The sequence below is a fragment of the Ursus arctos genome, unplaced genomic scaffold, assembly GCF_023065955.2.
Source record: "Ursus arctos isolate Adak ecotype North America unplaced genomic scaffold, UrsArc2.0 scaffold_16, whole genome shotgun sequence".
Lineage (NCBI taxonomy): Eukaryota > Metazoa > Chordata > Mammalia > Carnivora > Ursidae > Ursus > Ursus arctos.
This window is the reverse complement of record NW_026622830.1, coordinates 25,441,108-25,460,069: the sequence shown is the minus strand read 5'-3', so window position 1 is coordinate 25,460,069 and position 18,962 is coordinate 25,441,108. Positions and strand designations below refer to the sequence as shown.

The 18,962-nt window shown below is 42.8% G+C and overlaps 1 protein-coding gene across 4 annotated transcripts in view; it reads left to right on the top strand.

Moving 5' to 3' along the window:
* Window positions 1–1,593: 1,593 nt before the first annotated feature.
* ASXL1 (ASXL transcriptional regulator 1) overlaps window positions 1,594–18,962 on the top strand; it is a 75,670-nt gene continuing 58,301 nt past the window's right edge. For 2 of the 4 annotated variants that reach the window (XM_057312598.1, XM_026503267.4), the window contains exons 1-3: window positions 1,601–1,777; window positions 7,208–7,290; window positions 9,835–9,943. In XM_057312598.1, the coding sequence (XP_057168581.1) occupies window positions 1,721–1,777; window positions 7,208–7,290; window positions 9,835–9,943 (249 nt within the window). In that variant the 5' untranslated portion in view covers window positions 1,601–1,720. Of the gene's footprint in view, window positions 1,778–7,207; window positions 7,291–9,834; window positions 9,944–18,962 lie in introns of all 4 variants that reach the window. The other 2 variants (XM_026503265.4, XM_057312597.1) reach the window with 2 other exon arrangements.

The window sequence follows — 18,962 nt, the reverse complement described above, 5'->3', positions numbered from 1 at the left end:
CTCACCCAGGGAAACATTTCAAATGTGGCCTTTGACCCTGCCTCCCTAATTGTTAAGAGCTGTTCATTAATCCAGCCCAAAACTGATTTTAGGATTGTTTCTGGACAAATAAGTACAGAAAACCTGTGTGGTACTCTGAACCTCATTTCATTTCATACTCTGCAACCAAGGCTCAGAGAGGCTAAGTCCATTGTCCATTGTCTCTCAGCTTATACTAATTATTAAACACTCGTTCTATGCCAGGAGCCAAATTATATGGACCTAATGTCACACCCTCTTCCAATCTGCCAGGTGTTCTATGTTAATTTTAATCCCAATAGTGCTGTGAGGTATTAGACTAATGTAGATTAAAAAACTGAGGCTCTAGTTTTAGGTCGATACCCGGGGGGTGACTTAGCCAAGATTCCAGCATCGGTCCACTTGACTCCAGGGCCTGTGTTCTTTTCAGGGTACACCTCTAAAAAGGCCTCAAGTGTATTCTGGTCAGTATGGTCCCAAAGTCCAAGTTCTTTACCCCTCGTTATCACGAAGTTAGCCAAATAGTAAGAATGTTCTAGGCTGCGGGTGCAGCTTCTGCAAACATAGCGGTATTAGGAGCGTAATAGCACAGGAGGAAATGGGGAACTGTTTAGGTTCATCAAACGTGGAATAACCGTTTTACTGGTATGAGTGTCTCATTGTCTCATTATTATGCGGCAGTGAGTCATTTAGGGCAGGACCAAGAGGGAAAGTCCTGTCCCTTGTCATCTTCGTGAAGTGTCGGTGAGAACCGTTTAGGCGGGGAGAGGCACAAAGTGAGCACTGGGAGTCGAGCTACCACCAGTTCTCCCATCTCCACCCTTAACCGCCCAGCTGCCGGGATGCGAGAAGCGCCGGAAGGGTTAAGTGTGGCTGGAGAGCCCAGCCACCGCCCCTTCCCAGCATCGCTTCCCAGAATGCCTCAGGCTCCCAGCCAGTTCCCGCACCTCGCGAGACTCCGCCCCGTCTCTTCCCCGAACGACTGCCCGTCCCCCTTCTTTACCGAGCTCTGCGCGAGGCGGAGGAAGGTAGGGGAGGGCGGAAAAGAACCGCGAGGTACGCCGGGAAGTGTGGTCCAAGCGTTTCTTGCAGCCATATTCTTCCGGAGCGGGGGAGTCCAGAGAGGCAGTCGGGACTACAATTCCCAGCAGCCCTTTCGGTTTGTTTTTGTTCAAAAAAAAAAAAAAACCCCACACTCCCCCTCCTCACTCTTCACACACACTCACACACACACACACCCACGGCAGACACGCACACACCCGGGCGCCGAAGGGAAAGCCGCGTCTCGCCTTCCTGCCCCACCGCCAGTCCTGTCTCGGCCCCTCAGCAGAGCGGGAAAGCGGAGGCTGGAGCCGTGACCTCTGACCCCGTGGTTATGCGGAGCCGCCGCATTCCTTAGCGATCGCGGGGCTGCCGCCGCTGCTGCCGCCGCCGCCGCCGCCGCCGTGGGCGACTGACGCAGCGCGGGCGCGTGGAGCCGCCGCCACCCCTCCCCCACCGCCGCCCTCGCGCCGGGTCTCGCGCCAGCCGGTCCCCGGGCGCCCGCCCCCTCTCCCCGGCCGCACCCGAGTCCTTGCGCGCCGCCGCCGCCACGCGCCCCCCGCCGCCACCGCTGCCCCAGCTCCGCGCCGCCGCCACCCGCCCCGCCCGGAGGTCCCGCGTGGAGCCGCCGCCGCCGCCACCGCCGCCGGGGAGGAGGAGGATGAAGGACAAACAGAAGAGGAAGAAGGAGCGCACGTGGGCCGAGGCCGCGCGCCTGGTGAGGCGGGCCGCCGAGGGGGCTCAGTGGGGGACGTGGGGGGTGGGCTAGCCGAGCCCCCTCCACGGGGAGGGGGAGGGGCGAAGCCCTGCCCACTGCAGGAGGGGGCGGGGCCACAATTTCTCTAGGAACGGGATGGCTTCCCCCCCCACCTCAGGCGTTGGGTGGGGGAGAGGTCCCCCGCCGGTTGGATGTGGCGCCTTTTTCTGCAGCTCCCCCCACCCCCTAAATTCCTGCGGAGGGGCGAGCTGGCAGGCCGGCTCCTCCCCCTCTGGGCGGCGGGGCCCCAGCCTCCCCTCCCCCACTATTTGGCGGCGTCTGGGGGTCTGGGGCAGCTTCGTTTATGCACTCGGGGGAGTTAGGTTTCCGGGAAGGGTCGGAAGCTCCTCCCTCGCTTCCTGGTGGGCATCGGGGTGGTGCGTTTGACTCCAGGGGTCGGAAAACACCCCCAGTTTTAAGGACGCGAGTGACATTTTGAGGTTTCCCAATTTAAGCCAGGTGTGTGGAGGGACGCAAGTGCTCACTCCCAGGTGGAACCCTGAGCAGTGGTTCTCAAACTTTAGTGTCTTGTTGGGGACACCTGGGAGATTCTTAGGAATGCTCGTTCTAGGGCCCTACTTAAGGTCTTCTGAGTCTGAAATTCAAACCGAGTAGAGCCTGAATGTCTTCCTTTTAACCAGTTTCCCATGTTGACTGTAATGCAGGTGGCCCGGGACCACACTTTGAGAAACGCTGACTAGTGTTTTACTTCATAAGCTAGACTGGAGATAGGCACTCCGCAGAGAACTGACTCTACTTTGCAAAGAACGTATGTGTGTGTCCTCCTCTCCTTAGTGTCCTGGTGCATGTATACATGAAGTGTTGGACAAAGACCAAGTGTCTCTGAAGGTACTGCTCACTGAGGACTTAGCAGAGGAGGGAGTAATTGGAGTGTTGAAGCTGCCTAGTGAAGAGGGTTGTGGATTTTATTTTCATAGCGTCAGAGGACTTGTAAACGAAATACCTTCCTTTTGGATTTGCACCCACAAAGCTAAGACACTGTGAGACATGTTCTTATAAAATCTTGGCAGATGACAATAGTAACTTCTCCCAGAGATGTCACTTCCTCAAGAACTGTCACAGCAGGGTTCTAGTGCGGATAGCATACATGTCTCTTGACACCTTGTAGTTTATATATAATTGCTGTAATTCACTTTTAATGATGAATGAAGTTTCACCTTCTAATCTTTTACTTTATTGGGAAGTGAGGTTCCTTTCTCAAAGATGTTGTGCAAAGAGATGACTGTTGTGTTGGGGGTCGTCACAACTCTATGGTACACCTTTTTCTTAGAGCATGTAAAACCCAGTTATTGTAAGAACTAAAGCTGTTTGGTTTACAAGAGAATTTTCACTGGTGTTCCTGATTGTCTTCCCCAGGCACTTGTTGCCCAATGGACACAAATAGCAAGTGTGTGTGCGCTCAGGTTTCATGCTTCAGTTCATTTGTTTTGGTTTGACACATGAAATTGGAAGATTCTGAAGTTCTGAATATTTTTTGATTCAGTCAAAATTGGAAGCTTTGGCTAGCCTTGAGATCTCTTGGAAATTTTAGGATTTCTCCAATGTTGCCTCACCTGGAAACAAATTTAGGCCTGAAGGAGAGGAGGGGAGAGCCAAAGGATGTGCTTGCTCTCTTTCTCCTCAGGGTTGAGTCTTGGGTGTTCATTGAAATTCTCCTCTAAGTTTCTGTTATGCAGGTGTTTATGACTCTGGGCACCAAAAGGAAATTCGCTTGCCAGAGTTTTACTTGTTAGAGGTAGGTGAAAGTACCTTCAAATCCTGTGTTATTTATGTTCTGACAGAATTCTAAAGTTCACTTGTCTCAAAGCTCTTTTGGCTCTTACTAGTTGAAAGACTTCAGGAATTCAGGGTCCACTGTTCTGTTAAGCCTCTTTAGGGTCTCGAACTTACTGTGATCTGAACTCCAGTATCAGGTTGTTAATTTTGTTTTATCATTGGCTTGACTTCATGCCAGATTATCTGAATAAGGTCTTTCTTTTTGTTTTATGGGCCTTCATTAAAAAATACTATGAACAGGAATGACTTTGTAGTGCCATTAAACACGTGAAAGACGACCTGTGGAAACATGGTGCGTAATTGTGCATATCTTTTATTGTTTTTTATTAGAATTTTCTGTCCCTTTGGATGGGACCATTTGGTAGGTGAGGGGCAACTTTTTAGAGTCTTCTCCCCATTTAAAGAAAACTGCAACACCAAGTGCTGGGGAGCTTGTGAGAGCTTATGCTGAACAGAGAACAGTTTTGGCTAGAGAAAGCTGTAATGGCATGTCAGGCAATTAAATCTACTCTTTGGACAGGTGAATTTGGAGTGCTTGCCATGGCAATCAGATGCACTTGCTTTGGGGTGGTTTCATATTGCTCCTGACCTTGCTTGGATGGGTGGCTAGAGTGATACTGGGAATTCTTAAAAACTAATTTGGTAGGAAGGAAGAGACTTCTGGAGAATTTCAGTAGTGTAGTGTACCCCAGGAGATTGACTTTTGCAGATGCTAATTATGTTGTCGAGAAGTAGATACACTTTCCAAACATTCTGTAGTATTGTCTTCTAGATATGAGGTAGACTTTAGAGGGTTGGATGGTATAAATCCTCCTGCTTATTAGGAACAATTTGTTTGGGAGAAATAGCCGAGGGGATTTCCCTTTAAATGGAATGTCCTTAAATGGATTCTCCCTGGCTTTGAGAAACTCTTCATTGTACGCTTTATCTTTCACTTTGATTCATGACTGACCATTCTTACATCAAACATTTTTTTTCTCTTTGAAGTAGGAGAAGAGATACTTTTTTTTTTTTTAAAGTGTGCTAGAAAGACAGGGACTAGGAATAGAACACTGCTGAATTGTTCTTGTACTAAAAGCTGGAGGCATTTACAATTATAATAAAAGCGAATACTTTGTATCTTTTGATATAACTTCCTTTTAGAGATTTTGTTTCCTCTGTCTTAGAGTCTCAGGCTCTTCCTGACTGCTGTTTAAATAATTGGTAACTAATTTGTCAGAGTCATGCTTCTTTTTTAAAAAAATTAGGGTACAAAAATTCGCTAGCTCAGCTCTCATTTAGTATCAAAGAAGTGATATCTGTGGCTGTGAACGTTAGTAGCTTGTAACAGGGTTTGTTGTGGGTTTGTTCAGGTCAACACTGCTTAACTTGGCACTCAGATTCTTGGAATACAGAGATGGGTAAGGTTTCCCTTGAGGAACTTACAGTCTTCTGGGAATGGAGAAGGTCTAGACCCATGAATAGCATTTTACTACGTGCGTGGTAGGTGCCATCGTAGATGTACATATGATAAACAGACATCCTGGTTCAGGCTTATTGTCCAGGCATCATCATGACTAGTTCCTCATTTCACTCACAAGTGTCCCCATTTTGTAAATTACATGTGTTGTGGACTATGAGGACACTGAAAAGAGACATTTAACTCTGCCTGGCAGAGATCAGAGAAGGCTTCCTGGAGGGAGGTGCTTTGCAAACTAAATCTTGAAGAGTGAGTAGAAGTTATGCCCATCGAGGAGGATGTTAGGAGCTGGTGACAAGGAGCTGGTGGTGTGTGCGCACGCTTGTGCACAGGGTGGAGAATGTGGGAATTGGGTAGAACTACACATAGTTATTGGAATGTGAAGTTGTGGAGTATCAGTTTGGCAGCCAGGTAGAGAGACAGGCAGAGACCAGATTCCGAGGGCCTTGTGTGCCAGGCCCGTGAGCAGGTATTTGTGCCAGGCTCCGTAGGCACTTCCATGATCTGCAGTCTGTAAAACAACTCTTAGGGGAAGACATCAATATCCTTCCATCGCAAGTGGGGCAACCGAGGCTCAGGGTGGGTAGGTAACTTGCCCAGGTTTAGAAGGCCAGCATTTAAATCCAGGTCCGTCTGGTTCTAAAGCCTGTGCTTTTCCAGTGAGCTGGTGAGCTCTTCAGAAGCTTTGGCCTTTGCTGTATGTGATTAGGTTGCTGTTGAAGAATTGTAAAGTGGGGAAAGTGTGAGGGCAGATATATTTTGTTGGGTTGACCTCAGGCTATAGCGGGTAAGTTCTGCAGGAGCAGGAATTTGGTCTTGTTTACTGCTGAATTCTGGAATTGTCCCTGGCACAAGTAAGTATTTCATGTATTTGTGGAGTGAAGGGTGGTAGCAGAGGAAGAATGGATTTGAGGAACGCAGGGCTGGTTGCAGCGATATTAGTGAAGGGGCTGTGTGTTGGGTGAGGGAAGGAACTGGGGGACAGGTGAGAGTGAGGGGTGCTGCCTAGGTCTCTGTATTAGGTGATGGAGGAAGAGGGGCAATGGATTGGAGTTGCCAGTTAGATGAATTAGAACAGATGATCAAGGTGGTCTGTCAGTACAGAAGTGAATATTTGAGTTGGAAGCTGGGGAGAAGCCCTGGCTAGAGGTGAATATTTGGGAGTTAGCAGAATATTGGTAGTAGTTGAAGCTGTGAGAGTGCTACTTGAAGAGAATGTAAAAATTGAAGAGAGAGGCTAACAACGGGAACACGGTAAATAGGGGCTTTATTTCAGCACCTGCTTCTCCAAAGCTTGACTTCCTTTAGTACTAAGGGCTCATGTTCTTCCACAGGGAGAACCTTTAGCAGCAGTCCTGACAGACTTCTTGCTTTACATTTTATTTGTGACAAAGCCGCACTTACTTAGTTGTTACAGTTAAGTGGCTGTAAGATGTTGTGTGGAGTAGCCTCAGCGGCCGCTGGTACACACAGTACAAAGATACTGACGGGCTTTTCCCTCCCCAAGAAGGAGAGCATTTCTGAAACAGCTCAGCTCCTTCTCGTGAGAGCTGCCGTTGCTCACTAAGGACCTGCTGCCATGACGTGGTTAGAGATGGTGCTAACATAAATGGGACGTTCTGTTTCTCGTTGCTTTGCCTGCACCGGTCCTACAGAATCAGAGCCTCGTGTTGCCAAATGGGAAAAGGTACTGTGACAGTTAACACCAGAATTTCACAACACAGTGGCAAAAACCCATCACTTAAAAATACAGGTACTACTCAGACTTCCTCGGGAAAAAAATCTGAATGCATTTCTGTGTCGTCATTATTGTGTAGCTCTGTGTCTGCTGTGGTTTAGTCGTGTGAGTAACATGAAGTTAAGCAGTAACCGGGGTTGCTGAGGCCCCACCCATGTACCATAGCATGTACGCTAAGAAGATGGGTGTTTTTAGAATTAAGAATTAGAAAATTTACGTTTATTTCAGTCACTTTTAGCAACATCTTAGATACGTAATTTGGTTTCTGACGCAGTGCTAACTGGAAAAACTAGATTGTTAGCAGTGGTACCTCGCAGCAGAACTGTAGCTCAGGATGTAGACTGATGGATGTAAATGGAAATTGTGCACTCAAATCAGAACATTTATATTTCTTCAGGTACTAGAAAACTACTCGGATGCTCCAATGACACCAAAACAGATTCTGCAGGTCATAGAGGCAGAAGGACTAAAGGAAATGAGGTTTGTATTGTTCTTGTTGTTCAAGAGGGTTTCATGGGACATATGTCTTTCTGTAGATACTTAGTGATGTGATTAAGTGTATATATGCCTTCTCTTTCTTTCTGTCTCTCATTCTCTGTGTCTCTCCCCCCCTCCCCCCGCCCCAGTCTGGTGTGGTATAAAACTATCTCCCAGGTTGTGTGTCCTCTTGGGTGGAGGGTGGGAGTGGGTGGACATCCATTTGTTTTCATTAGCGATGTAGCGGCCTTCCCTATTCTTGCTCTCCCTTAAATCTTGACATGGAGTGTGTTCCTTTTGTAAGAAATCCACGCATTTTCTTTTGTATTCTCTCTTGCGCATTTTAGTAGTAGAGAAGGGGCAGACTCTGATAGGCTCTGTCTTGTTTAAAACTTCCCTTCTTTCTGTATCCCTGAAGTTCTTTGTTTCAGGATCAAAAGAAGGGTGGGCTCATCACCATAACACCACTAGCCTTTTTTCCTCCCTACTGAGTCTTGCCATTCATCATAGGAATGTACTAAAGTTTAACGTGACCTTGACTTTATTCTCCTATGATGTAGTTTTCCTAGAAAAGCAACAAGTTAGAAACAAAAGGAATTGCAGGCATGAAAATCAGTGGCTGTGTTTAATCCTTTTTTCTCTTCACTCTCACCCCAGTCCCCTTTTTCTTTAATTTAAATGAAAGAGGAGAGCACAACACAGTCTCCCTTCTTGGGACTCAGAACAAACAGCATATGTTTTAGCTGGTTAAGCTTTAGCTGCTTGAAATTGTTGACCTTTTAGGGTCAAAAGACCCTCACTTTCCAGTTATCAGTTCAAATAGTCTCAAGCTGACAGTTTGTGGGGAGGGAGGGTTAGGATCGTGTAGATCACATTCATTTAAATAGTACCTATGCACTGTGTAGTGTTATAATTGTGCTTTATTTTTGTTTTTATGGGCTATTTCCCATCATGCTGCTGTCTGCACTGCTGTTGGACCACTGTACCTATAGAAGGTAAATTAGTCCCTTTGGGACAGATGAAATTGAGAACTTTTTTTTTTTTTTTTTTTTTTTTTTTTAAGATTTTATTTATTTATTCGACAGAGAGAGAGACAGCCAGAGAGAGAGAGGGAACACAGTCAGGGGGAGTGGGACAGGAAGAAGCAGGCTCATAGCGGAGGAGCCTGATGTGGGGCTCGATCCCATAACGCCAGGATCACGCCCTGAGCCGAAGGCAGACGCTTAACCGCTGTGCCACCCAGGCGCCCCTGAAATTGAGAACTTTAACTTGTTTCTGCTTCTTGCTCTTATAGGAATTAATGAAGCAGTCATGGTGGCTCGTGATGAGTGAGCAGCTCTGTAATTTGTAGACAGAGGTATAGTGTGTAGGAGTCACACTGTTCTGCTGAAGGACTCTGCCAGCATGCCGTTCCCCCTTGTAGCAGAGATGTTAGCACACCCACTTGATACTCCAGATTCTGCACAAGGTTTCTTGTATAGAGATTGGTTCTTGGTGAAAATTTTTTTAGCATCCAGTGTGTTCCAAAGCAGAATAAGTAATAAGGTTGTTTTTTTTTAATGGCTTTTTTAGACTCAGAATTTATTTTTAACACTGCATAAATTAAGGCTTCTGGTTCTGAAAGATCTTAAGAGGCTTTACTTAAGATATTTGTATATTTTTAACATACTGGCGAGACGGACGAGACGGTGCACAGGTGAATCTTAGCACTAACATGCTAGTGCCAAACTCAGTTAATATTAATAATGGACATTTGTCTGTGTTTTTGACAGCTGTTCTATTTTAAGATTCAGTAAATGGCCTCTAATTCACTGAGTTATTGTTTTGCAGCCAACTACTGTAGCAGGGAGTGTGAAATATCTTAAGGATCCATCTTTTTTTCATTATTGGGAACCAGATCCATTTGACTGACTTTTCTTTTTAAGTTTAAATTTAAGTGATTGCTCCTGGGTAGATGTAGAGTAAAACCCATTCTCTCCCCATCCCAACAGAGAAAAAGCACATGAAATACTCTTCTTTTGTGTGCTTATTTGCAAATATTTAACTGGGGATAAAAAGGTGTGCTTGTTTTCTTGGGACAGCACCGTTGATTCTGTGGTCTTTGTGTTGATAGTGTTATGTGGCAGTTTCTGAGCATGATATATGCAGGTCACATTACAGTTTTGCTTTTAATATTAAAATTTAATTTTTAAAATTTAATAAAAATATTGGGTAATACTTTTTTTTTTAACTCCCTGAATTTGAACAGTCATTGTGTACTTTTTCTAAATGTCTTTGAGAACTTGGTTGATATTGTCAAAAGGCACTAAGGAAGTGCCAGGTGTGGAACAAGGGAATCACATACCATGTCCTGCCTGGGTGTGGTTGATGGGGATTTCATTTGTTGCCCTGTGCTACTTTCAAAGTGAAATTGTCATGGGCTCTTTTCTGCTGTATTTCTTGCTCTGCTGCTTCTTGATTTAAGAATGAGTTGGAGGGTGTTGAATCTTTGAGTAAATAGGCATATAGATTTCTATAACCCTCATCCATCCTTGTATGTTTTTACAGCGGGACATCCCCTCTGGCGTGTCTCAATGCCATGTTACATTCCAATTCAAGAGGAGGAGAGGGGCTGTTTTATAAACTGCCTGGCCGAATCAGCCTGTTCACACTCAAGGTAAGTAATATCAATTCTGTTATTAAACTTTTAGTGTAAGAGTCACCTGGTAGGTCTGGGATGAGACCCGTGAATTTGCATTTCTAATAGGCAGGTGATGGTGATGTTGTTGGTCCTAAATGGTACTTTGAGATGTTCTAGGGGGAACAGGGTATTAGGAATTCTTTCGTCAGATCAGCTATTTTGTCTTTTCAGAAAGTCGTATCAGCTATTCATCTTTCCTTTGTTCATATCTTTGCAGATTGTATGCAATAGGGGGATAAGAATGTGTGGGGGTAACTGCAAATGTGCTTTAATTAGGATTTTGTTTGTAATAGTATCGTGAAAGATAAATTACTGGGCAGCTAAAATAAGACCTACTCTATGGAATATAACTGACATGTGAATATCCTTGTGGAAATTCGAAAACTCATTAGCTTTTTCTAAGTGATGCTAATTACAAAGGAAGAAAACTTAAATCAGGTAGAGTTCACAGTGAAGCTTAAATAGAGCTGAAATGAATAGGCTAATTATTTTTCTACTATTTGTGATATAAATGGCTATCATTTAAACCAGGGGTTGGCAAACTTTCTGTAAAGGGCCAGATAATAAATACTTTAGGTTTTGTGGGCCGTACTGTCTCTATCATAATTATTCACCTCTGCCATTGTAGCAGGAAGGCAGGCATAGACAGATCATAAATGAGTGGGCAAGGTTGTATTCCAATAAAACTTTATTTACAAAGACAGTGAGAGAGCCAGATTTGGCTTTGGGCTATGGTTTGCTGACCTGATTTAGGCGTAGATGACCTGTTGATGAGGAAACTGAAAATTTGATGCCATCCTTTCTACTCATCCATAATGTGGTTATAAATTTCATTAGTCTGTATACAAACTTTTCCCTTTTAGTCTAATTTTCTTTAATTCAAAATTAAAACACTTGTGTGAATATCAATGATACAACCTACGGTCATTAAACTTGATGTTTATGTATACTTCAAATGTATCTTATATTCAGATGTCTGTGCTGTTTTCTATATTTTAACTTCTAAAATTTTGGACTTCTTTTGTTAAAGAGGCTGCATAATGTAATGTCAGGAACTGAACCTTGGGGAGAAATAGAGCGCTGAGTTCAAAACCTAGTTTTATAACCTGGGACACATTTAACCCTTCTTTATGTTGGTGTATGCATACCTGACACAGAGTCAGTCCTTAATAAATGGTAGCTTTTTCTGTATTCCTTTAGGTTCTTTATTATTAATGACATTTTTCTATTACATATTATGCATTGTTGTATATAATATAATGGTACGTAGTTGTGTATAATTGTAATTGTTTGTATTATGTATATTACAAATATGCATGTTGATGGCATATTTCTATTTTAAGTGGGAGGAGAAATACCTTTTTCTGTGAACACAGAGTAGGAATGGAGTTTCATTTGTCTTTATAGCTTGGCCGCAATTTGCTTTATTCCTTTCTACGTACTTTAGAATGTATGTTTCAAGAACAAGTACGTTCTCCTACAATAACCATGATTTCATTATCACATTCAAGAAAATTAACATTGATACAGTAGTATATATAGTCCGTATTCAAATTGTCTCTGGTTCCACAAATATCTTTATAGCTTATTTTTTCAGTCCAGCATCTAATCAAGGATCGTGCGTTTCAAAAATAAGACAAAAACAGAGAGGGAGGCAAACCATAAGAGACTCTTAACTCTAGGAAACAAACTGAGGATTGCTGGAGGGGAGGTAGGTTGGGGATGGGCTAACTAGGTGATGGACATTAAGGAGGGCACTTGATTTAATGAGCCCTGGGTGTTATATGCAACTGATGAATCACTAAACTCTACCTCTGAAACTAATATACTATATGTTAATTAATTTGAATTTAAATAAAAAAATTAAAAAAAAAGAATCCTGCATTTCATTTGGTTGTCATGTCTCTTTAATCTTAGTTAATGTAGAACAGTTCCCTTGCCTTGTTTTGTCTTTTATGGCATTGATATTTTTGAACAGTTCAGGTCAGTAGTTTTGTGGAATTAAATGCATTTTTGAAGGACTAATAAAAGTGTAGAAATCTTGGTTATTTCCGGACTTCTTTCTGTTTTCACTGCTAGATCATGTCCACTCCAGGTTGTAGCACAGAGCCACTCAGCGATGAAGGATGGAAATGATGGGATGTATGGTACAGTGGTAGTTTGGTCTGGTTCTTGCCTATAATAAAGGCCCGGAAGGCACAAGTTATTTAATTACATTTCTCTTTTTTTTCCTTTGGAAAATGCTAGTGATACCTCTGAAATCCTGTGGCGTTTTCTTTGCCTAACTTACCTCTCACGTGTTAAGAAAAAGCATGTGCAGAACGCCTTGTAGTTTTTCTGCCCCCTGCTTAGAAATCTCTTCTAGTGGGCCATCAAGGTCAGAATTCTATTTATCCATGGGATTTTGCTACTTAGTTGAAAACAGGAATTTTTTTTTTCGGTTCTGGGTACATTTGTGTGGCTTTATCTATGATTACTAAAGGTTTACTGATAAGCTGGAGTCTTTTGGGGCATGCCACAGGGTTCCTTCTCTGATAAAAAGTTGTTTTGGGTAATGTGATGGTACATTTGACACTTTATATATAGATGTTGCATCAGTCCCCAGAGCTAGTCCTCAAGGATGGATGGGATAGATGAAATCTATCCATGCTTTGAATTCTTGATTAGAATTGCTTTCCTTAAGCCTTTCCTGAAGTCAGCTGTCAGTGTCCATCATTGCCTGGTTGGAGGTAGGATTCATACTGTTTTTTACACTTGGGATTTCCCATTCTTACAAAGCCACTCTGAGTTTCTTTGTAGTGTTCTACGTTTTTAGGACTTTGATGCTGAACTACTGTGCTTTGTCGACTTGGTGGTTGTGTCACTGGTGAGTTTAGCCTGTATTGGTTTTTGCAGTGCTCACTGTCAGGCGTTAACTGTGGTCCTGCGAATGTTGTTCATTTTTATTGTGGAGGGATTCTCACATCGGTAGGTCACTTATGTTACTTACGGCTATTTGCACTTTATTATATCTCACATATGATAAAGGGCTCAGCCTTCAGGGTCTTTTAGCCCAATTTAACAAGCCACGTTGGATTTTTTTAATATATAGAATATTTTTATAAGAGTGTGAAAAAAGAGAAATGGATGACTATACTTAAGTATCCATCCATTAAAATCCAGTTTGCAGATAAAAGAAAGGAAAAAGCAAATGGAGGAAGAGAGGGAGATAATTATTGCAGTCCCACAATGTTATTTATATGACTACAATTAAAATATTCACGTACAACTCCACACTTAAAGCAATTTCAAAGCTATTTATGTTACTGTTAAATACTGAGAAGAACAAAGGAAATAAGCCTAGACTTAGATACAGTAAAATCATGGAGTCTATCATTTGAAAGGCAGTATCAGAGAACATTTTGATTTTTTTTTTTTTAAGATTTTATTTATTTGAGACAGGGAGAGAGAGTACAGAGGGAGAGGGAGAAGCAGACTCCTCCCCCCTGAGCAGGGAGCCTTATGCCGGGCTCATTCCCAGGACCCCAAGATCATGACCTGAGCTGAAGGCAGACGCTTAACCAACTGAGCTACCCAGGCACCCCAACATTTTGCTTTTTGATATGTGCACAGCAAGTAGGGTGGTCTTTTTTTTTTTTTTTAAGATTTTATTTATATATTTGTCAGAGTGTGAGAGCCCCAGTGCACACAAGCAGGGGGAGCTGCAGGCAGAGGGAGAAGCAGGCTCCCTGCTGAGCAAAGAGCCTGATGCTGTTAGATCCCAGGACCCTGGGATCATGACCTGAGTGGAAAGCAGATATCAACGGACTGAGCCACCCAGGCATCCCAGGGTGGTGTTTTAAAAATGCAGATCACATATCACTATCATGCATATGGCCCTTGGCTACCTCTGTGATCTGCTCTCCTAGCACTTTCCCCTTGGTCATTATACTAAAGCCACCCTGGTCTTCACTTTGTTTCTCAAACACCCACGACTTGTGTCCACTGTAGGGCCCTTGCACTTGCTAGCCCCTCTGCCTAGAAAGCTCTATGGTAACTTCTTGTCATTTGGTTCTTAATGCAAAAGTATCTTTCCAGTGAAAGTATCTCTACCCATCTAATTCCACATCATCAGGAGGGTTTTTGTTTTGTTTTTTTTTAAAGATTTTATTTATTTACTTGACAGAGACAGCCAGCGAGAGAGGGAACACAAGCAGGGGGAGTGGGAGAGGAAGAAGCAGGCTCCTAGCGGAGAAGCCTGATGTGGGGGCTCGATCGCAGAATGGTGGGATCATGCCCTGAGCCCAAGGCAGAGGCTTAACGACTGCGCCACCCAGGCGCCCTGAGGAGGGTTTTTGTTTGTTTCATAGCCCTATGGGTATCAGAAATTACTTGGCTGTTGTTAGCCTCTGCACTAGTGTAGGAGTGCAGGGATTTTGTTTTACTGTATCCCCTGTGTCTGGCACACAATAGGTACTTAGCATTGGCTGGATGAAAAGTAGATGATGGTATCATCAAAATCTTAGCTAGTCAGTTCTCCTTGTAATTCACCTTTCCTTTATATCAGTTTTATTATAGAATATGCATATTTTAGGTTATTTTTTCTTCTCAGCAAGTCGACTTCTAAGAACCCTTTTTTTTTCTTGCCCTCTTTAGAGCAGTTCTACATAAATCTGTGAAAGAATCTGCTGACACTAGAAGTAAATCTCTCCATGACTATGGCCATAATCTGGTTCCTCTTAATTGCTAAAGGCGGAAACTGAGCCATCAGAAACAATTTAAACATTTTAGGCATGTTTTAGATAGGATGTTGTTATTCATTTTAGAGGTTTGAACTTTGATCACTTTGTTAGAAAAAAGAATTTCTACTTTCGTTTAAAACAAGTAGTGACATTTTAAGACAATGTCTTCGATAGTCTGTTAGCCTTATCGAATATATCTTTTAAATGCTTAGAATCTTAGGATTTTAGTGTGGGAGGGGTTCAGGTCATCCAGTTCATTTTCATTGTGCAGTTAGATAACTGAGCTTCTAACAGATTAAACGATGTATCTGTGATCATACATTTGTGTGACAAATGCATATAGCCAAGTTGGGACTAGAACCCAGGGCCCCCACCTTTTGAGTTTAATAAAGAGTTTTTCTGTAGGTTTAATGACGTTTGGTCATTTCATCTTTTGAAGCATCTTGTGAGTTCTTTGATATTTCTCTCTGTAGTGAAAATCCTTAAAATTGTTAAGCCAAATAGCTTTTCATGTCCCTAGATGTGACTCTTTAGTTATGACTGGTTGAATTTCTGCACTCTGCATTAATTATATTGGCATTTCGGATCGTAGGTATTCTTTTCTATGCTAGAATAAGTGATCTATAGTGATATAAGAGCATTGGACTGGGTAGGAGTCAAGTTCTGGGTTCCAGCGTAGCACCTCATGTCTTACTGAATCTCCATTTATACTTCTTTGTCTCTGACACTCAGGAGTTGAAATAGATGGGTCACTTAAATACTTGAGCTGTAAAGTCCTTTTATGTCATGAAATGGAGCTCGGAAATACAAATAGATGGCTGTGAAGCTGCTCCGGAGGGCCCACCTTCTCCGTCTCTTACGAGTTCTGCCATCCCAACCCCCTGCCCCAAGCGCTCAGGGATCTTTCCCAGACCCTGAAACTCTGTTGAAAACCTTCTAGAGTAAAAATTCGGTAAAGATTCTTCCTGTGCTCCCATTCTAGCATCTAGACTATTTTGTATGAAAAGTCAGCATGGGTTATTTTTCTTTCTTGTTCTTTTGTGATGCATTTGGTATTTACTGGAGGCAGACCATTTTATTGTAAGCCCTGTTCCACTCTGAACTGTAGGAGGTCGGCACAGAAGGCCCAAGTTAGTAGAGCAGTACCATTTGCTCTGGCTAATAGTAGTAGCAGTTTGATTTTGATGGAGGCTTTGACCCCTCAGTTGGTAAAATGTTCCTTATTTGTTTGAATAATTCTCAAGGGATGTCTGGATCTGCCTTTGGAAAAGGAGGTATTCTGTTGTTTGGTAGGATTTGCAGCTGGCTCAGGGAGAAGAGAGAACTTGATTGTTCTTAGAGCCCTGGTCAGGCTCTGGTTTTATGTCTAAGAGATGAGCTGCCTTTTGTCCTTCTACTTCCTGAAGTTCAAAGCCCTGTGGGAAAGGTCAGGTACCAGAGGTTTCGAAAGCACTGCCACTGGAATGATTTTGTGGTCGTTCAGGGGGGTGGGCAGGATGATAATTTCAGGGTTGCTAAAGTGATGTATATTTTTAAAACAAAAAGCTTATACTTTTGAAGTGTGATTTTAAGGCACCAGGGTTCTAGGAAAATGAGGAGATTGTTCCAGGCTTCCTTGGGACTGTGTTTGAAAAACACTTTCTTTGGGTCAGCCAGTATGAAAACTGTATGATCTCTTCTCAGTGCTTCAGATCAGACTTTTTGGGCGAGTTATTTGAGGAACTTGTTTAGTCTAAGAAAGTTGCTTCTTCTAGCTTAGCTAAATCCGGAAGGAAAGCTGGAAACTGATGTTTGAGTGCTAACTGTATTCCAGACAGCCATCATACTTGTCACATTGGTCTCTTTGAAACATAAATATGTCTCCTAACTCCTGTAATAATGGGGAAGCAGCCCAAGAGAGAGTTTAAGTAAATGGGACCAAGTCACATTTTTTGGTTGAGAGATTTGTATTCAACACATGGAGGACAGGCTTTAGGACGTTTGAAGTTTTGACTGTATGAGTTGGTTCTCAAATGTTTGGGAGCATTTTTAAATTCTGTGTGCATCCCAAGGCAGGAAAGGGAAGGGCAGCAAAAAAGGTGTCTGTTCCTGTGTTCTGGGAGATGCTTTTTTGATTCATTTGTACTATATGGGCTTTCACATGTGTGCCTTTATGTGTCAGCTAACCCCTTGTTTTAGTCTCTTTGATTCTGTGTGCCAGTTTTTCTTGGGTCAGTTAACTCTGGACAATTTCCTTTGACTTCTAACTTCTTGTAATTTTTTTGGTCTCCATTCCCATTGCAACCACCTTAGTCTAAGTTACCCTCAGAGACTGGATACCAAAACAGCTCTTCTTTTCACTTTTGCCCCCTCAGCATCCACTTTGCTCTTTGGTAATCCACACAGCAGCCAGAGGGATTTTTTTTTTTTTTTTTAAACGTAATTTGATCATGACACATTTCTGTTTAGTGTCTCTCAATGGTTTCCTATGGCATTTACCAAAAAAATCCAGACCTTGCCCAGCCACACTGCCCTTCTCTCTGTTCTTTGAATTCCTTAAGCTCTTTTGAGTTTTGTTTTTAAAGATTTTTTATTTATTTATTTGACAGAGATAGAGACAGCCAGCGAGAGAGGGAACACAGCAGGGGGAGTGGGAGAGGAAGAAGCAGGCTCATAGCGGAGGAGCCTGATGTGGGGCTCGATCCCATAACGCTGGGATCACGCCCTGAGCCGAAGGCAGACGCTTAACCGCTGTGCCACCCAGGCGCCCCAGCTCTTTCGAGTTTTAGTGTCTCCCATTTGGGTCTGTCTTCTGCTTTTCCCTGGTTATAGGTCTCAAGTGTCAGTACCTCAGAAACTTTATATCTAAATTAGATTTTCCTGTTGTGCCCCGAACTTTACTTCTGATTACTTACACGTTTACGGTTATATAATTATTTAGGTGATTGTTTGATATGTCTCTTCTGACTAGATCTTGGGGTAGAGAATTGGTATTATTTTGTCCTTGGCTATATCCTCAGCATCTATCATAGGAAGTGCTCAGTAAATGTTTGTTGGATAAATGCAGTAGAAAAACCCATAGAAGGAGATCGTTATTCCATGAGTGGTAGCAGTTCTCTTTGACAAATAGTTGAATTGGTTTAGGATAGTAATTTTTAGTATCAAAGTTGAAATATACAGTATGGAGTGTTTACCAGCATCTCTTTTCCATAAAATGAAGTATTTGAAAATCTCCAAAATGTAAGTTTTATTCTCTCAAAAGAAAAAAAAAAGTAAGGTCCAGTGTTGCTTTTGAAGTTTAGTGCCATTTTGATACCTGGTCTTCTGTATATGCCCCCCCACCCCTCCTCCCCTTTTTCTACTGCTAGTATTTGAAAGCTTTTAGAATTTTTTCCATGAGTATGTACTTTAGTGTGGGTCATTTTTCACCCTACGTCCCTTACTCAAATGTCTGACGATCTTGGTTGAGGGACGATTCTTTATTTAAGAGTGAGGCTCTTAAACACTAGTGGGAAATTCAGTACATTGTGGTTTTGTGGCCTCGCTTGTCTCCTGCAGCAGTGGGAATGGTTGTTGCTTAAATGCATGGTGCTGGAGTAAGGATATCTGTGTCCTCCTAATGCAGACTTTTAATAATCCCCATGTTCTCAATCCCATCCTCATCCTTGTCTGCCATGGTTTTTCGTGGTTTAAATTCTGAGCGTCTCTGGAATCTAGGGGATAAATCCACTTGGTTTTCAATACCCCTCTCTGCAACACTTAGATTTCATCTTCCTTTGTTTTTGTAACTTGTTTCCTTTGCTTCTCTGTTTCTTTTTCGTTGACAACTTCCAAAGTAGACCTCCAACCTGGATATTTTTCCCTGGACACCAAACTTGTATCTGTCCAGTTGTCTATTCAATATCTCTATTTGGTTACTGATGGCATCTCAGAATTAACATGTATAAAACCAATTTTCGATTTTCCCACCCCATACCTGTTTCACCCTTGTCTTGCCTGTATCAGTTAGGGGGAAGTCCATGTTCTAAATTGCTTAGGTTAGAAACCTTGGAGTTGTCTTTGACTCCTTTCTTTTGTTTTCATGGCACATGTAATCTTCAGTAAGCCCTGTTTGCTTAACTTTCAGAATATGTCCATTTTTCCACTACCCCGGGGCCACCTTCCTGGTTTAAACCACCATCGTCTTTATCCTTTCTCCTAGATTATTATGGTAACTTCCTAACTGGTCTCCTTGCTTTCCACTCTGGTCACTCTTCTCAGCTCTGGAGCCAGGAAGATTTTTTTTTTTTTTTTTT